The sequence below is a fragment of the Oncorhynchus nerka genome, linkage group LG28 (assembly GCF_034236695.1).
Source record: "Oncorhynchus nerka isolate Pitt River linkage group LG28, Oner_Uvic_2.0, whole genome shotgun sequence".
In the NCBI taxonomy this organism is placed as follows: domain Eukaryota; kingdom Metazoa; phylum Chordata; class Actinopteri; order Salmoniformes; family Salmonidae; genus Oncorhynchus; species Oncorhynchus nerka.
In genome coordinates, this window is record NC_088423.1 from 15,871,954 (window position 1) to 15,885,930 (window position 13,977).

The window sequence follows — 13,977 nt, forward strand, 5'->3', positions numbered from 1 at the left end:
AGAGAGAACAGTCTATGACTGGGGTGGCTGGGGTCTTTGACAATTTTTAGGGCCTTCCTCTGACACAGCCTGGTATAGAGGTCCTGGATGGCAGGCAGCTTAGCCCCAGTGATGTACTGGGTTGTACGCACTACCCTCTGTAGTGCCTTGCGGTCGGAGGCCGAGCAATTGCCGTATCAGCCAGTGATGCAAACAGTTAGGATGCTCTCGATGTTGCTGCTGTAGAACCGTTTGAGGATCTCAGGACCAATGCCAAATATTTTTAGTTTCCTGAGGGGGAATAGGCTTTGTCGTGCCCTCTTCACAGCTGTCTTGGCGTGTTTGGACCATTCTAGTTTGTTGTTGATGTGGACACCAAGGAACATGAAGCTCTCAACCTGCTCCATCACCCCGTCGATGAGAATGGGGGCGTGCTCGGTCCTCCTTGTCCTGTAGTCCACAATCATCTCCTTAGTCTTGGTTACGTTGAGGGATGGTTGTTATTCTGGCACCACCCGGCCAGGTCTCTGACCTCCTCCCTATAGGCGGTCTCGTCGTTGATCAGGCCTACCACTGTTGTCTGCAAACTTAATGGTGTTGGAGTCGTGCCTGGCCATGCAGTCGTGGGTGAACAGGGAGTACAGAAGGGGACTGAGCACGCACTCCCGGGGAGCTCCAGTGTTGATGATCAGCTTGGCACATGTGTTGCTACCTACCATCAACACCTAGGGGCAGGCCATCAGGAAGTCCACGATCCAGTTGCGGAGGGAGGTGTTTATTACCAGGATCCTTACCTTAGTGATGAGCTTTGAGGGTACTATGGTGTAGTCAATGAATAGCATTCTCACATAAGTGTTCCTTTTGTCCAGGTGGGAAAGGGCAGTGTGGAGTGCAATAGAGATTGCATCATCTGTGGATCTGTTTGGGCGGTATGCAAATTGGAGTGGGTCTAGGGTTTCTGGGATAATGGTGTTGTGAGCCATTACCAACCTTTCAAAGCACTTCATGGCTACGGACGTGAGTGCTATGGGTCTGTAGTCATTTAGGCAGGTTGCCTTTGTGTTCTTGGGCATAGGGACTATGGTGGTCTGCTTGAAACATGTTGGTATTACAGACTCAATCAGGGACATGTTGAAAATGTCAGTGAAGACACCTGCCAGTTGGTCAGCACATGCCCGGAGCACACGTCCTGGTAATCCACCTGGCCCCGCAGCCTTGTGTATGTTGACCTGTTTAAAAGGTCTTACTCACGTCGGCTAACGAGAGCGTGATCACACAGTCGTCTGGAACAGCTGATGCTCTCATGCATGCCTTAGTGTTGCTTGCCTCAAAGCGAGCATAGAATAATTTAGCTCGTCTGGTAGGCTCTTGTCACTGGGCAGCTCGCGGCTGTGCTTCCCTTTTGTAGTCTGTAAATAGTTTGCAAGTCCTGCCACATAAGACGAGCGTCGGAGCCGGTGTAGTATGATTCAATCTTAGCCCTGTATTGACGCTTTGCCTGTTTGATGGTTCGTCACAGGGCATAGCAGGATTTCTTGTAAGCTTCCGGGTTAGAGTCCCACAACATGAAAGCGGCAGCTCTACCCTTTAGCTCAGTGCGAATGTTGCCTGTAATCCATGGATTCTGGTTGGGGTTTGTACGTACAGTCACCGTGGGGACAACGTCCTCAATGCACTTATTGATAAAGCCAGTGGCTGATGTGGTGTATTGCTCAATGCCATCGGAAAAATCCCAGAACATGTTCCAGTCTTTGATAGCAAAGCAGTCCTGTAGTTTAGTATCTGCTTCATCTGACCACCTTTTTATAGACCGAGTCACTGGTGCTTCCTGCTTTAATTGTTGCTTGTAAGCAGGAATCAGGAGGATAGAGTTATGGCCAGACTTACAAAATGGAGGTGTGTACAAAGCTCTTCCTCGCGTCTCTGTGTGTGGAGTATAGGTGATCTAGATTTTTTCCCCCTCTGGTTGTTGATAGAAATTTGGTAGAACTGATAGTCACATGTACAGGGTTGCAGGTGTGATGGCAGGGTACAGTGAAAAACTTAGGCTTCGAGCTCCAACATGCAGGACTAAGTTTAATAAAATAATGAAAATAGTAATAAAAAAATCTACCAAAATAGGACTATATAAACATAACTGTGGCAGTGATAAATAACTAAATGTCCATTGGGGTGGAGGCATAGTAAGAACTGTTGAGGGGGTAGGGGGAGAATGACCACAGGAAGGGCAGCATGACCATTGAGGATGTCTGGGGACAAAGTGAAATTTAAACAATAAATTGTAATAATATACATAGTAACTGCAACAGTGATGACTGTCATTGAGATGGGGGCAGAGAAAGTCCATAGGGAGACAGGGGAGCTAACTGACTAGTGGTGGCTATTCAGCAGCCTGATGCTCTGAGGGTAGAAACTATTAGCCAGTCTCCGTTTTTGCCATGATGCTCCTGTGAAGCCCGTGTCTGAGTGATTCAAGTGTGGAGAACAGGGTGTGCCTGGGGTCCCTGATGATCCACTTGGACTTCCTGCGACACTTAGAGTTGTAGGTGTCCTGTTGGGCAGGCAGTGTGCACCCAATGGTGTGTTCAGCTGCAAGTATAGCAGCTGAAGAGTTATAAATTGTGTTCAAGCGCAGCTCCCTTGAAAAAGAGGCCTTAGTGTCTCAATGGGACTCCCTGCTAAAATAAAAATACAGTCACCAAATAATTTACAATGTAAAAAGTTTATAAAAAATAAAACAAAGACGCATTCAAGTTTACATTTTTTTATTTTATTTTTTTCATAAAAAAGTTGTTTGGAAGCTGAGACCCCTTTATACCCTACCTGCTATTCTAAGCAACCGGGAAGAAAAAGATGGATAATCGATAATACACACCTCATATACAGAAATGCATAGTCGTCTAGCAAACACCTCCAGTAACTGCCTACTCCAATGAGGTTAATTTCATCAACTGGGGTGCGTTCAATTTAACGTTTCCTCCGTTGCGTGACAGTTTGTACTGAATGACACGCTTCCCCAAAACGGTGTGTACCGTTCTTCAAAAGTCTTTGAGGTGTGTTTGCTCTCGTTTGGTGGGTGTGGCATGATCAATATGGGTGTGACCATTTGAAATCGTAAAACTCATGCAGCACACACCATTTACAATCTCCCTCTGGGCCACCATAATCACACTGTTCTTCAACTGGCCGTTTAGTGGAGTACAGTTTTCGTTGAAATAAATGATTTGATGGAGAAAACTTAACACCATTCTTTCGTACTGAACGCACCCCTGGTTTGCACCAATGAGGTTTGACTCATTAGTAGGTTTCCACCAATGAGATTTGTTCCATTACAACTTTCAACCAATCAACAGTCTCCGCATAAGTGCAAAGTTAGAAGCACCACTAACACATCGGGGCTGCATTTCACGTGTTACCCTTTGTCACCAGAAGGATGTGTCAGAGCGTGACCAAACTCCACAGTATTCCCTTCACACACTGCCTCTGATCTAAAGTCAGTTTTGCTCTCTAGCCTGTCCAAACATGACGAGAGGGCAGAGAACGCAGGACAAGACTCCCTGTCTCAGTGTACCTCCAGAGTGGTGGACCTGCTTTGTGAGTAAGACAGAGAAAGAGAGCCTGTACACAGTATGCGTACTCCTCATTCCGTAAGAGCTACAAACAGGAGTCCCAGTGCAGAGTGAGGTCCGAGCTGTCCAAGAAGTCCGCTGAGAACACACTGGGGGGCGTGTGGGGGCCCAGAGGGGCGAGACTCGTCCTCCCACCTCCACCACCCATAGAGATGTCCAGCCAGTCCATGCTGTCCAGGGCTGGGTCCCCAAAGTCAAGCCCTGCTGGTTGGGTGGAGAAGCCCAGGTCGCTAGTGTCCATGTCCACCGGGGAGGGGGGATGGTCCAGGATGCTGGGGGTGCTCAGCATTTGGCTGTGGAGGTCATCAATCAAAGTCAGACCGCCATCAGGCTCCACCCCCAGGAGAGGCGTGCCCGTGGTGCTCTCTAGGAAGTCCTCCAGACGACCACTTCCTGTACAGGGTGATGGCGAGGGCTGCTGGGAAGGCACATCGGGCAGGGAGGGCTCCGGGGGGGTGGTGGACGGCGAGATGTGGAGAGGGGACGAGGGAGGGGTGGGGGGGTCGGAGTGGTTTTGGGCCAGGGAATGGTCTGGGTTGGCTCGGAATCCAGAGATTTCTGGTTGGGGATGAAAAAATAAAAAGCATTAATATCGGGCACTTGATCAAAACAAATGGGTTTGCTTATGTACTGGCAGTGAGACATGAAGATATACAGTACCAGTCAAAAGTTTGAACACCTACTCATTCAAGGCTTTTTCTTTAGTTGTACTATTTTCTACATTGTAGAAAAATAGCGAAGACATCAAAACCATGAAATAAAGTAGTAAACAAGAATGTTTTAAACAAATTAATAGATTTTATATTCTTCAAATAGCCACCCTTTGCCTTGATGACAGCTTTGCACACTCTTGGCATTCTCTTAACCAGCTTCACCTGGAATGCTTTTCCAACAGCCTTGAAGGAGTTCCCACATATACTGAGCACTTGTTGGCTGCTGTTCCTTCTCTGCGGTCCAACTCATCCCCAACCATCTCAATTGGGTTGAGGTCGGTTGATTGTGGAGGCCAGGTCATCTGATGCAGCACTCCCTCACTCTCCTTCTTGGTCAAATAGCCTTTACACAGCCTGGAGGTGTGTTGGGTTATTGTCCTGTTGAAAAAAAAATGATAGTCCCACTAAGCCCAAACCAGATGGGATGGCGCATTGCTGCAGAATGCTGTTGTAGCCATGCTGGTTAAGTGTGCCTTGAATTCTAAATAATTCACAGACAGTGTCACCAGCAAAGCACCCCCACACCACCTCCTTCCTCCATGATTCACAGTGGGAACCACGCGTGTGGAGATCATCCGTTCACCTACTCTGCGTCTGACAAAGACATGGCGGTTGGAACAACAACAAAAAAATGGCTAATTTGGACCAAAGGACAGATTTCAACCGATCGAATGTCCATTGCTCGTGTTTCTTGGCCCAATCAAGTCTCTTCTTCTTATTGGTGTCCTTTAGTATTGGTTTCTTGGCAGCAATTAGACCATGAAGGCCTGATTCACAGTCTCCTCTGAACAGTTGATGTTGAGATGTGTCTGTTACCTTAACTCTCTGAAGCATTTGTTTGGGCTGCAGTTTCTAAGGCTGGTAACTCTAATGAACTTATCCTCTGCAGAAGAGGTAACTCTGGGTCTTCCTTTCCTGTGGTGGTCCTCATGATAGCCAGTATCATCAAAGTGCTTGATGGTTTTTGTGACTGCACTTGAAGAAACGTTCAAACTACGTGACATTTTTCTGATTGACTGACCTTCATGTCTTAAAGTAATGATAGACTGTAATTTCTCTTTTCTTATTTGAGTTGTTCTTGCCATAATATGGACTTGGTCTTCTACCAAATAGGGCTTCTGTATACCACCACAACCTTGTCACTACACAACTGCTTGGCTCAAACGCATTAAGAATGCACACCTGTTAAATTGAAATGCATTCCAGGTGACTACCTCATGAAGTTGGTTGAGAGCATGCCAAGAGTGTGCAAAGCTGTCATCAAGTCAAAGGGTCTCAAATATTTGAAAAATATATTTTGATTTGTTAAAAAATGTTTTGGTTACTACATGATTCCATGTGTCATTTCATAGTTTTGATGTCTTCACTATTATTCTACAATGTAGAAAATAGTGAAAAATTCAGAAAAACCCTTGAATGAGTAGGTGTGTCCAAGTAGGTGTGTTTTACTGGTGCTGTATATGTGAGTGTTATGTTGTGTGTACTGCTATGTTCTCTTACCGCCACTCTTCAAGAGGATGTCAAACAGATCGTCCATCTGTTGACTGCTCAGCCCGTTCTCCTAGGAGAAGAGGACATATATTTTGAACAGTTTACAGTACTCATGATTGTTTAAACAAAATCGTCAAACATGTACAGTACTATAAAATTACCAAAATACTTTGAGCAAATTTGAGACGAAACCGATGCATACAGATGGACAGAGAAAAGAGGATGTAAAAGAAGACATTAATAAACATGAGCAGAGGGAGTTGGGCAGAGGGAGATGGAAGGAGTGAAGGACATACTTTAGGTCGTTGAGTGAAGGAGAAAGAGGTCTGTTCAGGAGAGGGAGGGATGAACAAAGTGTGCCAGTCAAAAGTCGGACACACTTCTCTCTGAAACGGTGGAAGCAGAGAATAAAGAAAGGATGAGGGAAGGGGAAAGGAAATAGGCAACAGAGAAAGAATAAAAACATGGAGACGAATGAAAAATCAAATATGAGATGACGTTGACATGCCATGAATGATCATTGCAGAATATATCTTACCTTGAGAGAGGGGGGAGAGGTGCTTTGGCTTTCAGACAAGTTGGACACCTCGCCAAAGAAAGGATGGAGATTGGGCGGGGCGGAGACAGATTGAGTGGGCTCTGGCACCCCATTGGTTATGCCATTTGTTTCCAGATGTAGACCTGCCTTCTGTTCCAGAACGAGGGGTATGAGGAAGAGGAAATTAAATAAGGCCAGTCTTGATTTTTGTTATCATTTTAAGAAGCTGTTAACACGGCCCCTCATTCATATTGAGTATTTCCCTACGCACCCCTAGTCCCTTTAGTTAGAATGCCTGACAGCTCCTCAGTCACCCCTTTTCTATCCAATCAGAGACTTTCTCTTTAGCCTGCTAATTGTAAATCCCGCCTCGTCAGTGAGTTGCGTTGAAGACGGGCAGTTTGTGAGTTCGCCACAGAAGCAACAAGACAACAAGTTGCACCATGTTTAACGTTATTTGTGCTCGCATCTAATAGTGAGTAATATGTGATGTTTTATCACACTGTATTCTGCTCACAATGGTGATGCTTCTAGCTACTAGCTCGTTAGCCAGGCTAACTATTTTCTATGGTTCACACACTCATTGCAGTTATGTTTATGATTGAGATACAAGAATATGTCCCGTTATTATTGCATTTATTCTATGCAGTTTGTTGTATTGTACAGCCTGCTTGTAACTTAGAGTTATATTATGTGGCAAAATTAGAGTTGTATTAAGGTATTAGTATTGTATATTGTATGGTAATATACAGTATATCACAAAAGTGAGTACACCCCTCACATTTTAGTAAATATTTGAGTATATCTTTTCATGTGACAACACTGAAGAAATGACACTTTGCTACAATGTAAAGTAGTGAGTGTACAGCTTGTTTAACAGTGTAAATTTGCTGTCCCCTCAAAATAACTCAACACACAGCCATTAATGTCTAAACCGCTGGCAACAAAAGTGAGTACACCTTTAAGTGAACAGGTGTACTCACTTTTGTGATATACTGTATATCTTAGATTATATTGTATGCATATTTCAGGTTCATCTGTCTATAGCCATACATAACCTATTATAGTACACAATAATATGTAAAAGGGGTATCTTTGGGCTCCCGAGTGGCACAGCGGTCTAAGGCACTGCATCTCAGTGCTAGAGGCGTCACTATAGACCCTGGTTCGATTCCAGGCTGTATTACAACCGGCAGTGATTAGGAGTCCCATAGGGCGGCGCACAATTGGCCCAGCGTCGTCCGGGTTTGGCCGTCATGGTAAATAAGAATGTTCTTAACTGACTTGCCTAGTTAAATAAAAGGTTAAAAATATATATTTTTTTCTACCTTGTAGAACCACTACCTACAATTACCCATTAAAGAACCCTAAAGATCTCCAGTGTGTTGGTTGACAGTGATGTGTGACAAGTCAGTCAAGACAGCACCCATACAGCATCCAACCCAGCAAACTACTTTAGTCCTCAGAGGGACAGGTTTACCCCCTATCCTTTTTTACAGACGGTGTCTGCTAATAGTGTGTGTGTAAGACAACCTTGTTTCTGTCACAATGTTTTGTCATTTTAATACCTTTTTGATAGACTGGTTGACAGGGCCTGGTTGTAACTGTTGTTTTGATTGGGTATCGGGGCTCAGTATCTCAGCTGGCAATTGGCTGGGGAGCTTACTTGGAGTTGACTGCAATCGCTAGAGTAAAAAGGGCAACTTTACTGCACTGTGATACCATCTTACACAATCATTTCACCAATATAGAGACCTGTAACACTTAATAGCAGATTTACAGTGTAACTGAACCTGCAGTGTGATGCGTTGCGATCCACTGGTTTTGCCCAATGAGGTCACGCCGTTTTGGCCCTCTGCACTGTTATTGGTCAGTGCTATCAGGTAGTGGTTGCCATTGCCGTCGGTGACCAGGGTGGGCGTGGTGCCCGATTTGAGGAGGTCCAATGAGAAGGTCTGGGTGGGGACATGGGTGCCATTCTGTTGGCTGATGAAGACTGGAGTGACCTGAAGAGAATAGAGTAGGAAAGAGGCATATTCAAACACAGGGCCCAGACACGAGCCAATCATAATGACCCAACAGAGAAGGCGAAGAGACTTGTGTCAATTAGGTTTGAAACCTGTCTCCTGCTTGCCAAACTGTTTGCCTGTTGAGCTGAAGTCTTCAGGTTTCAGACAAGTTTATTCCGTTAAATATAAAATATGGACCTGATGTGTGGCGTCTGTCAGCGGCGTGTATTCCTATACTGTAGATCTACAGACTGTACGATCGAGAGCTGTAATGATTGAATGTACCTTTTGTGGGGTGACTGTCTGACTCGGTTGTTTGTTCTGCTGCTGTCTCTGGTACTGTCTCTGCTGCTTCCTCTGCAGTACTTGCAGCTGTTTGTCCTGCAGCTGTTTGGCCTGCAGCTGTTTGGCCTGCAGCTGTTTGGCCTGCAGCTGTTTGGCCTGCAGCTGGAGCTGTTTCTGCTGGATGATCAGCTGTTGCTGGAATAACAACTGGGCCGAAGTCATCTGCTGCTGCATCTGCGGTGTCTGTTGTTGCTGGAGCTGTTTGGAATGCTGTTGTGTCTGTTGTTGTTGTTGTGAGTGTGTCTGTAGTAGTTGTGTCTGTAGTAGTTGTATCTGTGGTTGTTGTGCCTGCTGTTGTTTCAGTTGTTGTGTCTGTAATATTTGTTGTGTCTGTTGTTCAACCTGTATCCGGGGGACCTGCTGCAGTTTGAGCAGGGTCTGCTGAGAGCACTGTGTCGGCTGAGCCTCGTCCACTCCCTCCATCCCTTCTTCTGTGTCTACCTCCTTCTTGACCCTCACCATGTCTGTGTTGGTGAGAGAGAGATGGAGGATGGTAGAGGCTTTGATGGGGGTGGTTTGGGCCTCCTGGGCATAACCGTTCACCACCACTCCCTGTACTCCCTCCATCTCTCTCACTGCTCCAGTCTGTTTCCCCTGCTCCAATTGGGAGCGCAGGTTCTCCACCAGCCTCTGTTTCTGCCTCAGCATGCGTGTCAGCTCCTCAATCTGCTTGTCCTTCTCCTGAAGCATCTGGTCCTTGTCCAAGGGGGAGGCCTCCATGGTTGCCCCGGCTAGGGGCTCCTGAGGTGGGGCGGCAGGCTGAAGCTCGGTGGGAGAATGACGGGACTGGGAGAGGCTGCAGGTGGATAAGTGACCCTGGTTCTCCTCTTTGATGGAGGCTGGGGAGTGGTGCTGTGGAGAAGGGTGCAGGCTGAGCTGGGTCAGGGGAGAGCTCACCATCTCCCCGAACACGTCTCCATTACAGCTGGTCTCGTCGGGGCTCATCACCGCCAGAGACCGTTCTGACGGGGTGGGGGAGACTGGAGGGGAGGAGCTCGTACTGCCAAACCTCAAAATACAGGCCGGAGCGGCACTCTGAGCCAATGAGAAAGCGGGTATCTTCCCTGTTGCCTCTCCTGAATGGTGGGTGTGTGGATTAGTTCCGGCCTGGGGGGGGGCAGGGCTGATGGAGCCAGCAGGTTGGATTGAGGCGTGCGGTGGGGTTGGTTGGCTGGGTTTAGGGGTTACAGTAGCAGTAACACCAGCTCGATCTAAACCGTTCTGCTCCTGGTAGTTCCTCAGCCTCTCGATCAGGTCCATCTTGGTGCCAGACACGGTCAGACACCGTAGTTTCAGCTCCTGTTTCAGCTCAGCAACCTGGAGGAGAGAAGAAGTACAGTTATGATTCTGATCCATTACATCTCCCTCCCTCCAAAAGTGCATATCAATAGTCTTTATCTACACTGATCTGAAATAAATACATTCCCAGTAGCTAGTGTCTACACACAAAAGTATAAATATTTTTCTATGTATCCACCTATCTACTCACTTTGAAGTCATCCAGGTTGGCTGGTAGCGTCAAAGGTTTGGTCCCTCCCACAGGGGTTTGGCTCTGACGACTGGACCCATTCGGATTGGAAGGGACAGGGGTCGTCGGGGGAACACTGCGCAAAAGGGAAGGGGCGGGGTTGGTTGAAGGTGGTTGCTCTGCAGGTGGTCTGAGGAGAGAGAAACAACAGATGAGTCAGTCCACACACACAGTCTTATGCAGCTAACCTTAAGGGGGCATACAATTCAGTTCAAAATCCTATTATTTTAACCCGTACCCTAACTTTAAGCCTAATCTTAACCATAGCTTAGGTTTAGAATTAGGTTTAGGAGCTCCTGGGGACCAACAAAATGTCCCCAGTTGGTCAACTTTTTGTTTGTTTACTATTCTTGTGGGGACTTCTAGAGACACTCACACCTCTTTCTCCCCCCACCCCCACACACTTCTTCCCCCTCACACTCACACCTCTCCCCCCACACCTCTTTCTCCCCCCACGCTCACACCTCTTTCTCCCCACCACGCTCACACCTCTTTCTCCCCACCACGCTCACACCTCTTTCTCCCCACCACGCTCACACCTCTTTCTCCCCACCACGCTCACACCTCTTTCTCTCCCCCACGCTCACACCTCTTTCTCTCCCCCACGCTCACACCTCTTTCTCTCCCCCACGCTCACACCTCTTTCTCTCCCCCACGCTCACACCTTTCTCCCCCACGCTCACACCTCTCCCCCACGCTCACACCTCCCCCTCCACACTCACACCTCCCCCTCCACACTCACACCTCCCCCTCCACACTCACACCTCCCCCTCCACACTCACACCTCTTTCCCCCTCCCCACACACTCACACCTCTTTCCCCCACACACTCACACCTCTTTCCCCCACACTCACACCTCTTTCCCCCACACTCACACCTCTTTCCCCCACACTCACACCTCTTTCCCCCACACACTCACACCTCTTTCCCCACACACTCACACCTCTTTCCCCACACACTCACACCTCTTTCCCCCACACACTCACACCTCTTTCCCCACACACTCACACCTCTTTCCCCACACACTCACACCTCTTTCCCCACACACTCACACCTCTTTCCCCCACACACTCACACCTCTTTCCCCCACACACTCTCACCTCTTTCCCCCACACACTCACACCTCTTTCCCCCACACACTCACACCTCTTTCCCCCACACACTCACACCTCTTTCCCCCACACACTCACACCTCTTTCCCCCACACACTCACACCTCTTTCCCCCACACACTCACACCTCTTTCCCCCACACACTCACACCTCTTTACCCCACCTACTTACACCTTTTTACCCCACACACTCACTTGGGTGGTGCTGGGAGGATGGTGTGGTAGTTATAGTGCTGCTGCTGCTGGTGGAGAATCTGCAGCTGGAGGAACAGCTGCTGCTGGTGGAGGATCTTGGTGTAGGTGGAGTCCAGCTGAGGGGGAGGCTCCCGGTCAGCCTTCTGGTCCGGAGGGATGTACTGGTGGTACTTGAGCTTCTTCACCTTGGGCTTGTTGTCTTTGGCCTTCTTAGGCCTCTGGGGGGGCCGCTCCAAACTGGGTTTCGACTGGGAGTGGTGGAAGAGTGGGAGATGGGGAGAGGGAGAGAAATAGTAAGTAAGATATGATTGCATGTATACACAAAGTATTAAATTCCATTTAATACTGGACACAGGGGATGTCTCTCACCTTGGTCTGACCAGTAGCAGGGCGGGAAGCTCCCGACATCACTGTCCCATTGGTCAGCTTCTGTGGTGGCAATGAGTCTTGGCCATTCACTAACAGCGGAGGTGGTGGTGGGACCTGGGTAAGGAACTGAGAAAACATCTGATTGGTCAGTTTAAGTGTCAATAATGGGACAACTCCTGTGATTACTTGTCTATGTAACTTGCAGGAATACCAGTGGCTATCTCCATTATGTGGCTATACGTACTGTTCAAAAATAAGACTTCAACCTACTAGCTGTGAGGGGGACATGTCCTTTTTCTGAGTGAGCATGTCAGAGGGGGACAGCTGAGAGAGTGGACCCAATGGAGAGTCGTGATTGGCTAGCGTATCCGGAGAAAATGCATCACTGCTGTCCTCGTCCAATGAGGATTCTCCTGCACCCTTTGGAGAATCTGAGAGAAACATTTATTAAACCTCTATTTTGCCATTCTTCTCGCCAAACAAATGATTGTCTCTAACAACAAGTTGATTAGTTGTGAGGTTGAGTCTCACTACAACAAACATCAACTGTATTTCAAACAGAGGGAATAGTAATTGGTAATACGAAAAAGAGGCGATGGCCAAACCAGAATGACTAATGATGGAAGTGGTCACAGTCTCTCCAGCACAAGGATTTAGCAATAACAATGTCCCCACACCAGTCCAGTATTGTGACATTGATGCATTGCAATGATAACATTTAAGGAATATTTGAATGTGAACCATGAAAAGTGATTAATTGAAGATAAGGGCGTTTGGGAGTGGTTGGGTACATTTGTCTGAGTGAAGGACTAATTCACCTGGCCAGTAAACGTGTTGCAGTGGACTGTGCACAGGAAGGACGCTCCTACCCAGTTGACTAAGGTGTTGTTGTGTACATACTGGAACTTATGTTGTGTATGTACCCAGTAAAGTGTTGCAATGAGAAGTAGTGTTGTATACTTGATCTGTAATGTATATTACACTGGACAATAAGAATGGGTACATACCTAGAACAGAAGTGAGTGTTTCAGTGGACAGTGTGTGTGTGTGTGTGTGTGTGTGTGTGTGTGTGTGTGTGTGTGTGTGTGTGTGTGTGTGTATTGCAGTGGACAGTGTGTGTATTGCAGTGGACAGTGTGTGTTCATACCCAGTAGTGAGTGCTGCAGAGGACAGTCCAGGTCGACAGGCAGGATGTTCTTGTGGATGAGCTCTATAGGACCAGGTCTGTGGGAGATCTTATCATTGAGGTCATCAGCCAGCCTGGCCCTCTTCAGCTGCAGCTGCTTGGCCTGCAGAGACGGCTCTGCTGACGTCTCTGCATGAAGAGAGAAGAGGAACAAAAACACACGTATTAGGCCGGTTAGATGTACTGCTAAATTCTCTAAAACGACATTGGAGGCAGCTTATGGTAGAGAAATTAACATTAAATTCTCTGGCAGCAGCTCTGGTGGACAATCCTGCAGTCAGCATGCCAATTGCACGCTCCCTCAAAACTTGAGACATCTGTGGCAGTGTTGTGTGACAAAACTGCACATTTTAGAATAGCATTTTATTGTCCACAGCACAAGGTGCACCTGTGTAATGATCATGCTGTTTAATCAGATTATTGATATGCCACACCTGTCAGGGGTATGGATTATCTTGGCAAAGGAGAAACGCTCACGAACAGGAATGTAAACAAATCTTCCATACGCACAGAATTTTTGAGAAATAAGGTTTGTGTGTGTATGGAACATTTCTGGGATCTTTTATTTCAGCTCATGAAACATGGAACCAACACTTTACAAGTTGCGTCTATATTTTTGTTCAGTGTAGATCAGCACAAACAGATGCGGTATATTTGTCTCACTGCCTCTAGAGAAGTAGTGTGTGGGGGTGTAGTTATGTGGTGATCAGCGAGGGGGCGCTGTGACTCACCCTCCAGTATGTGCATCCTGACCAGCTCTGAGCGCTCAGGACGACTCCTGATCTTCCTCTTCAGATAGTCCTCAGTCTGGAAGAGAGGAGAGATGGATGAGAGGAGAGAGGGGAGAGATACAAATGGAGAGAGGGAGGGAGAGGGGGAGAGAGA

At 47.3% G+C, this 13,977-nt stretch overlaps 1 protein-coding gene across 8 annotated transcripts in view; it reads right to left on the reverse strand.

Moving 5' to 3' along the window:
• Positions 1-2,727: 2,727 nt before the first annotated feature.
• Positions 2,728-13,977, reverse strand: part of LOC115112928 (myocardin-related transcription factor A-like) — a 99,141-nt gene continuing 87,891 nt past the window's right edge. For 3 of the 8 annotated variants that reach the window (XM_029639997.2, XM_065012658.1, XM_029639999.2), the window contains 13 exons: positions 13,824-13,899; positions 13,054-13,221; positions 12,177-12,337; positions 11,907-12,032; positions 11,538-11,785; positions 10,194-10,362; positions 8,645-10,021; positions 8,144-8,356; positions 7,919-8,035; positions 6,351-6,500; positions 6,109-6,198; positions 5,822-5,882; positions 2,728-4,166 (listed from right to left, as the gene is read on the reverse strand). In XM_029639997.2, the coding sequence (XP_029495857.2) occupies positions 3,634-4,166; positions 5,822-5,882; positions 6,109-6,198; positions 6,351-6,500; positions 7,919-8,035; positions 8,144-8,356; positions 8,645-10,021; positions 10,194-10,362; positions 11,538-11,785; positions 11,907-12,032; positions 12,177-12,337; positions 13,054-13,221; positions 13,824-13,899 (3,489 nt within the window). In that variant the 3' untranslated portion in view covers positions 2,728-3,633. Of the gene's footprint in view, positions 4,167-4,566; positions 4,700-5,821; positions 6,199-6,350; positions 6,501-7,918; positions 8,036-8,143; positions 8,357-8,644; positions 10,022-10,193; positions 10,363-11,537; positions 11,786-11,906; positions 12,033-12,176; positions 12,338-13,053; positions 13,222-13,823; positions 13,900-13,977 lie in introns of those variants that run through there. The other 5 variants (XM_065012659.1, XM_029640000.2, XM_029639998.2 and 2 more) reach the window with 5 other exon arrangements.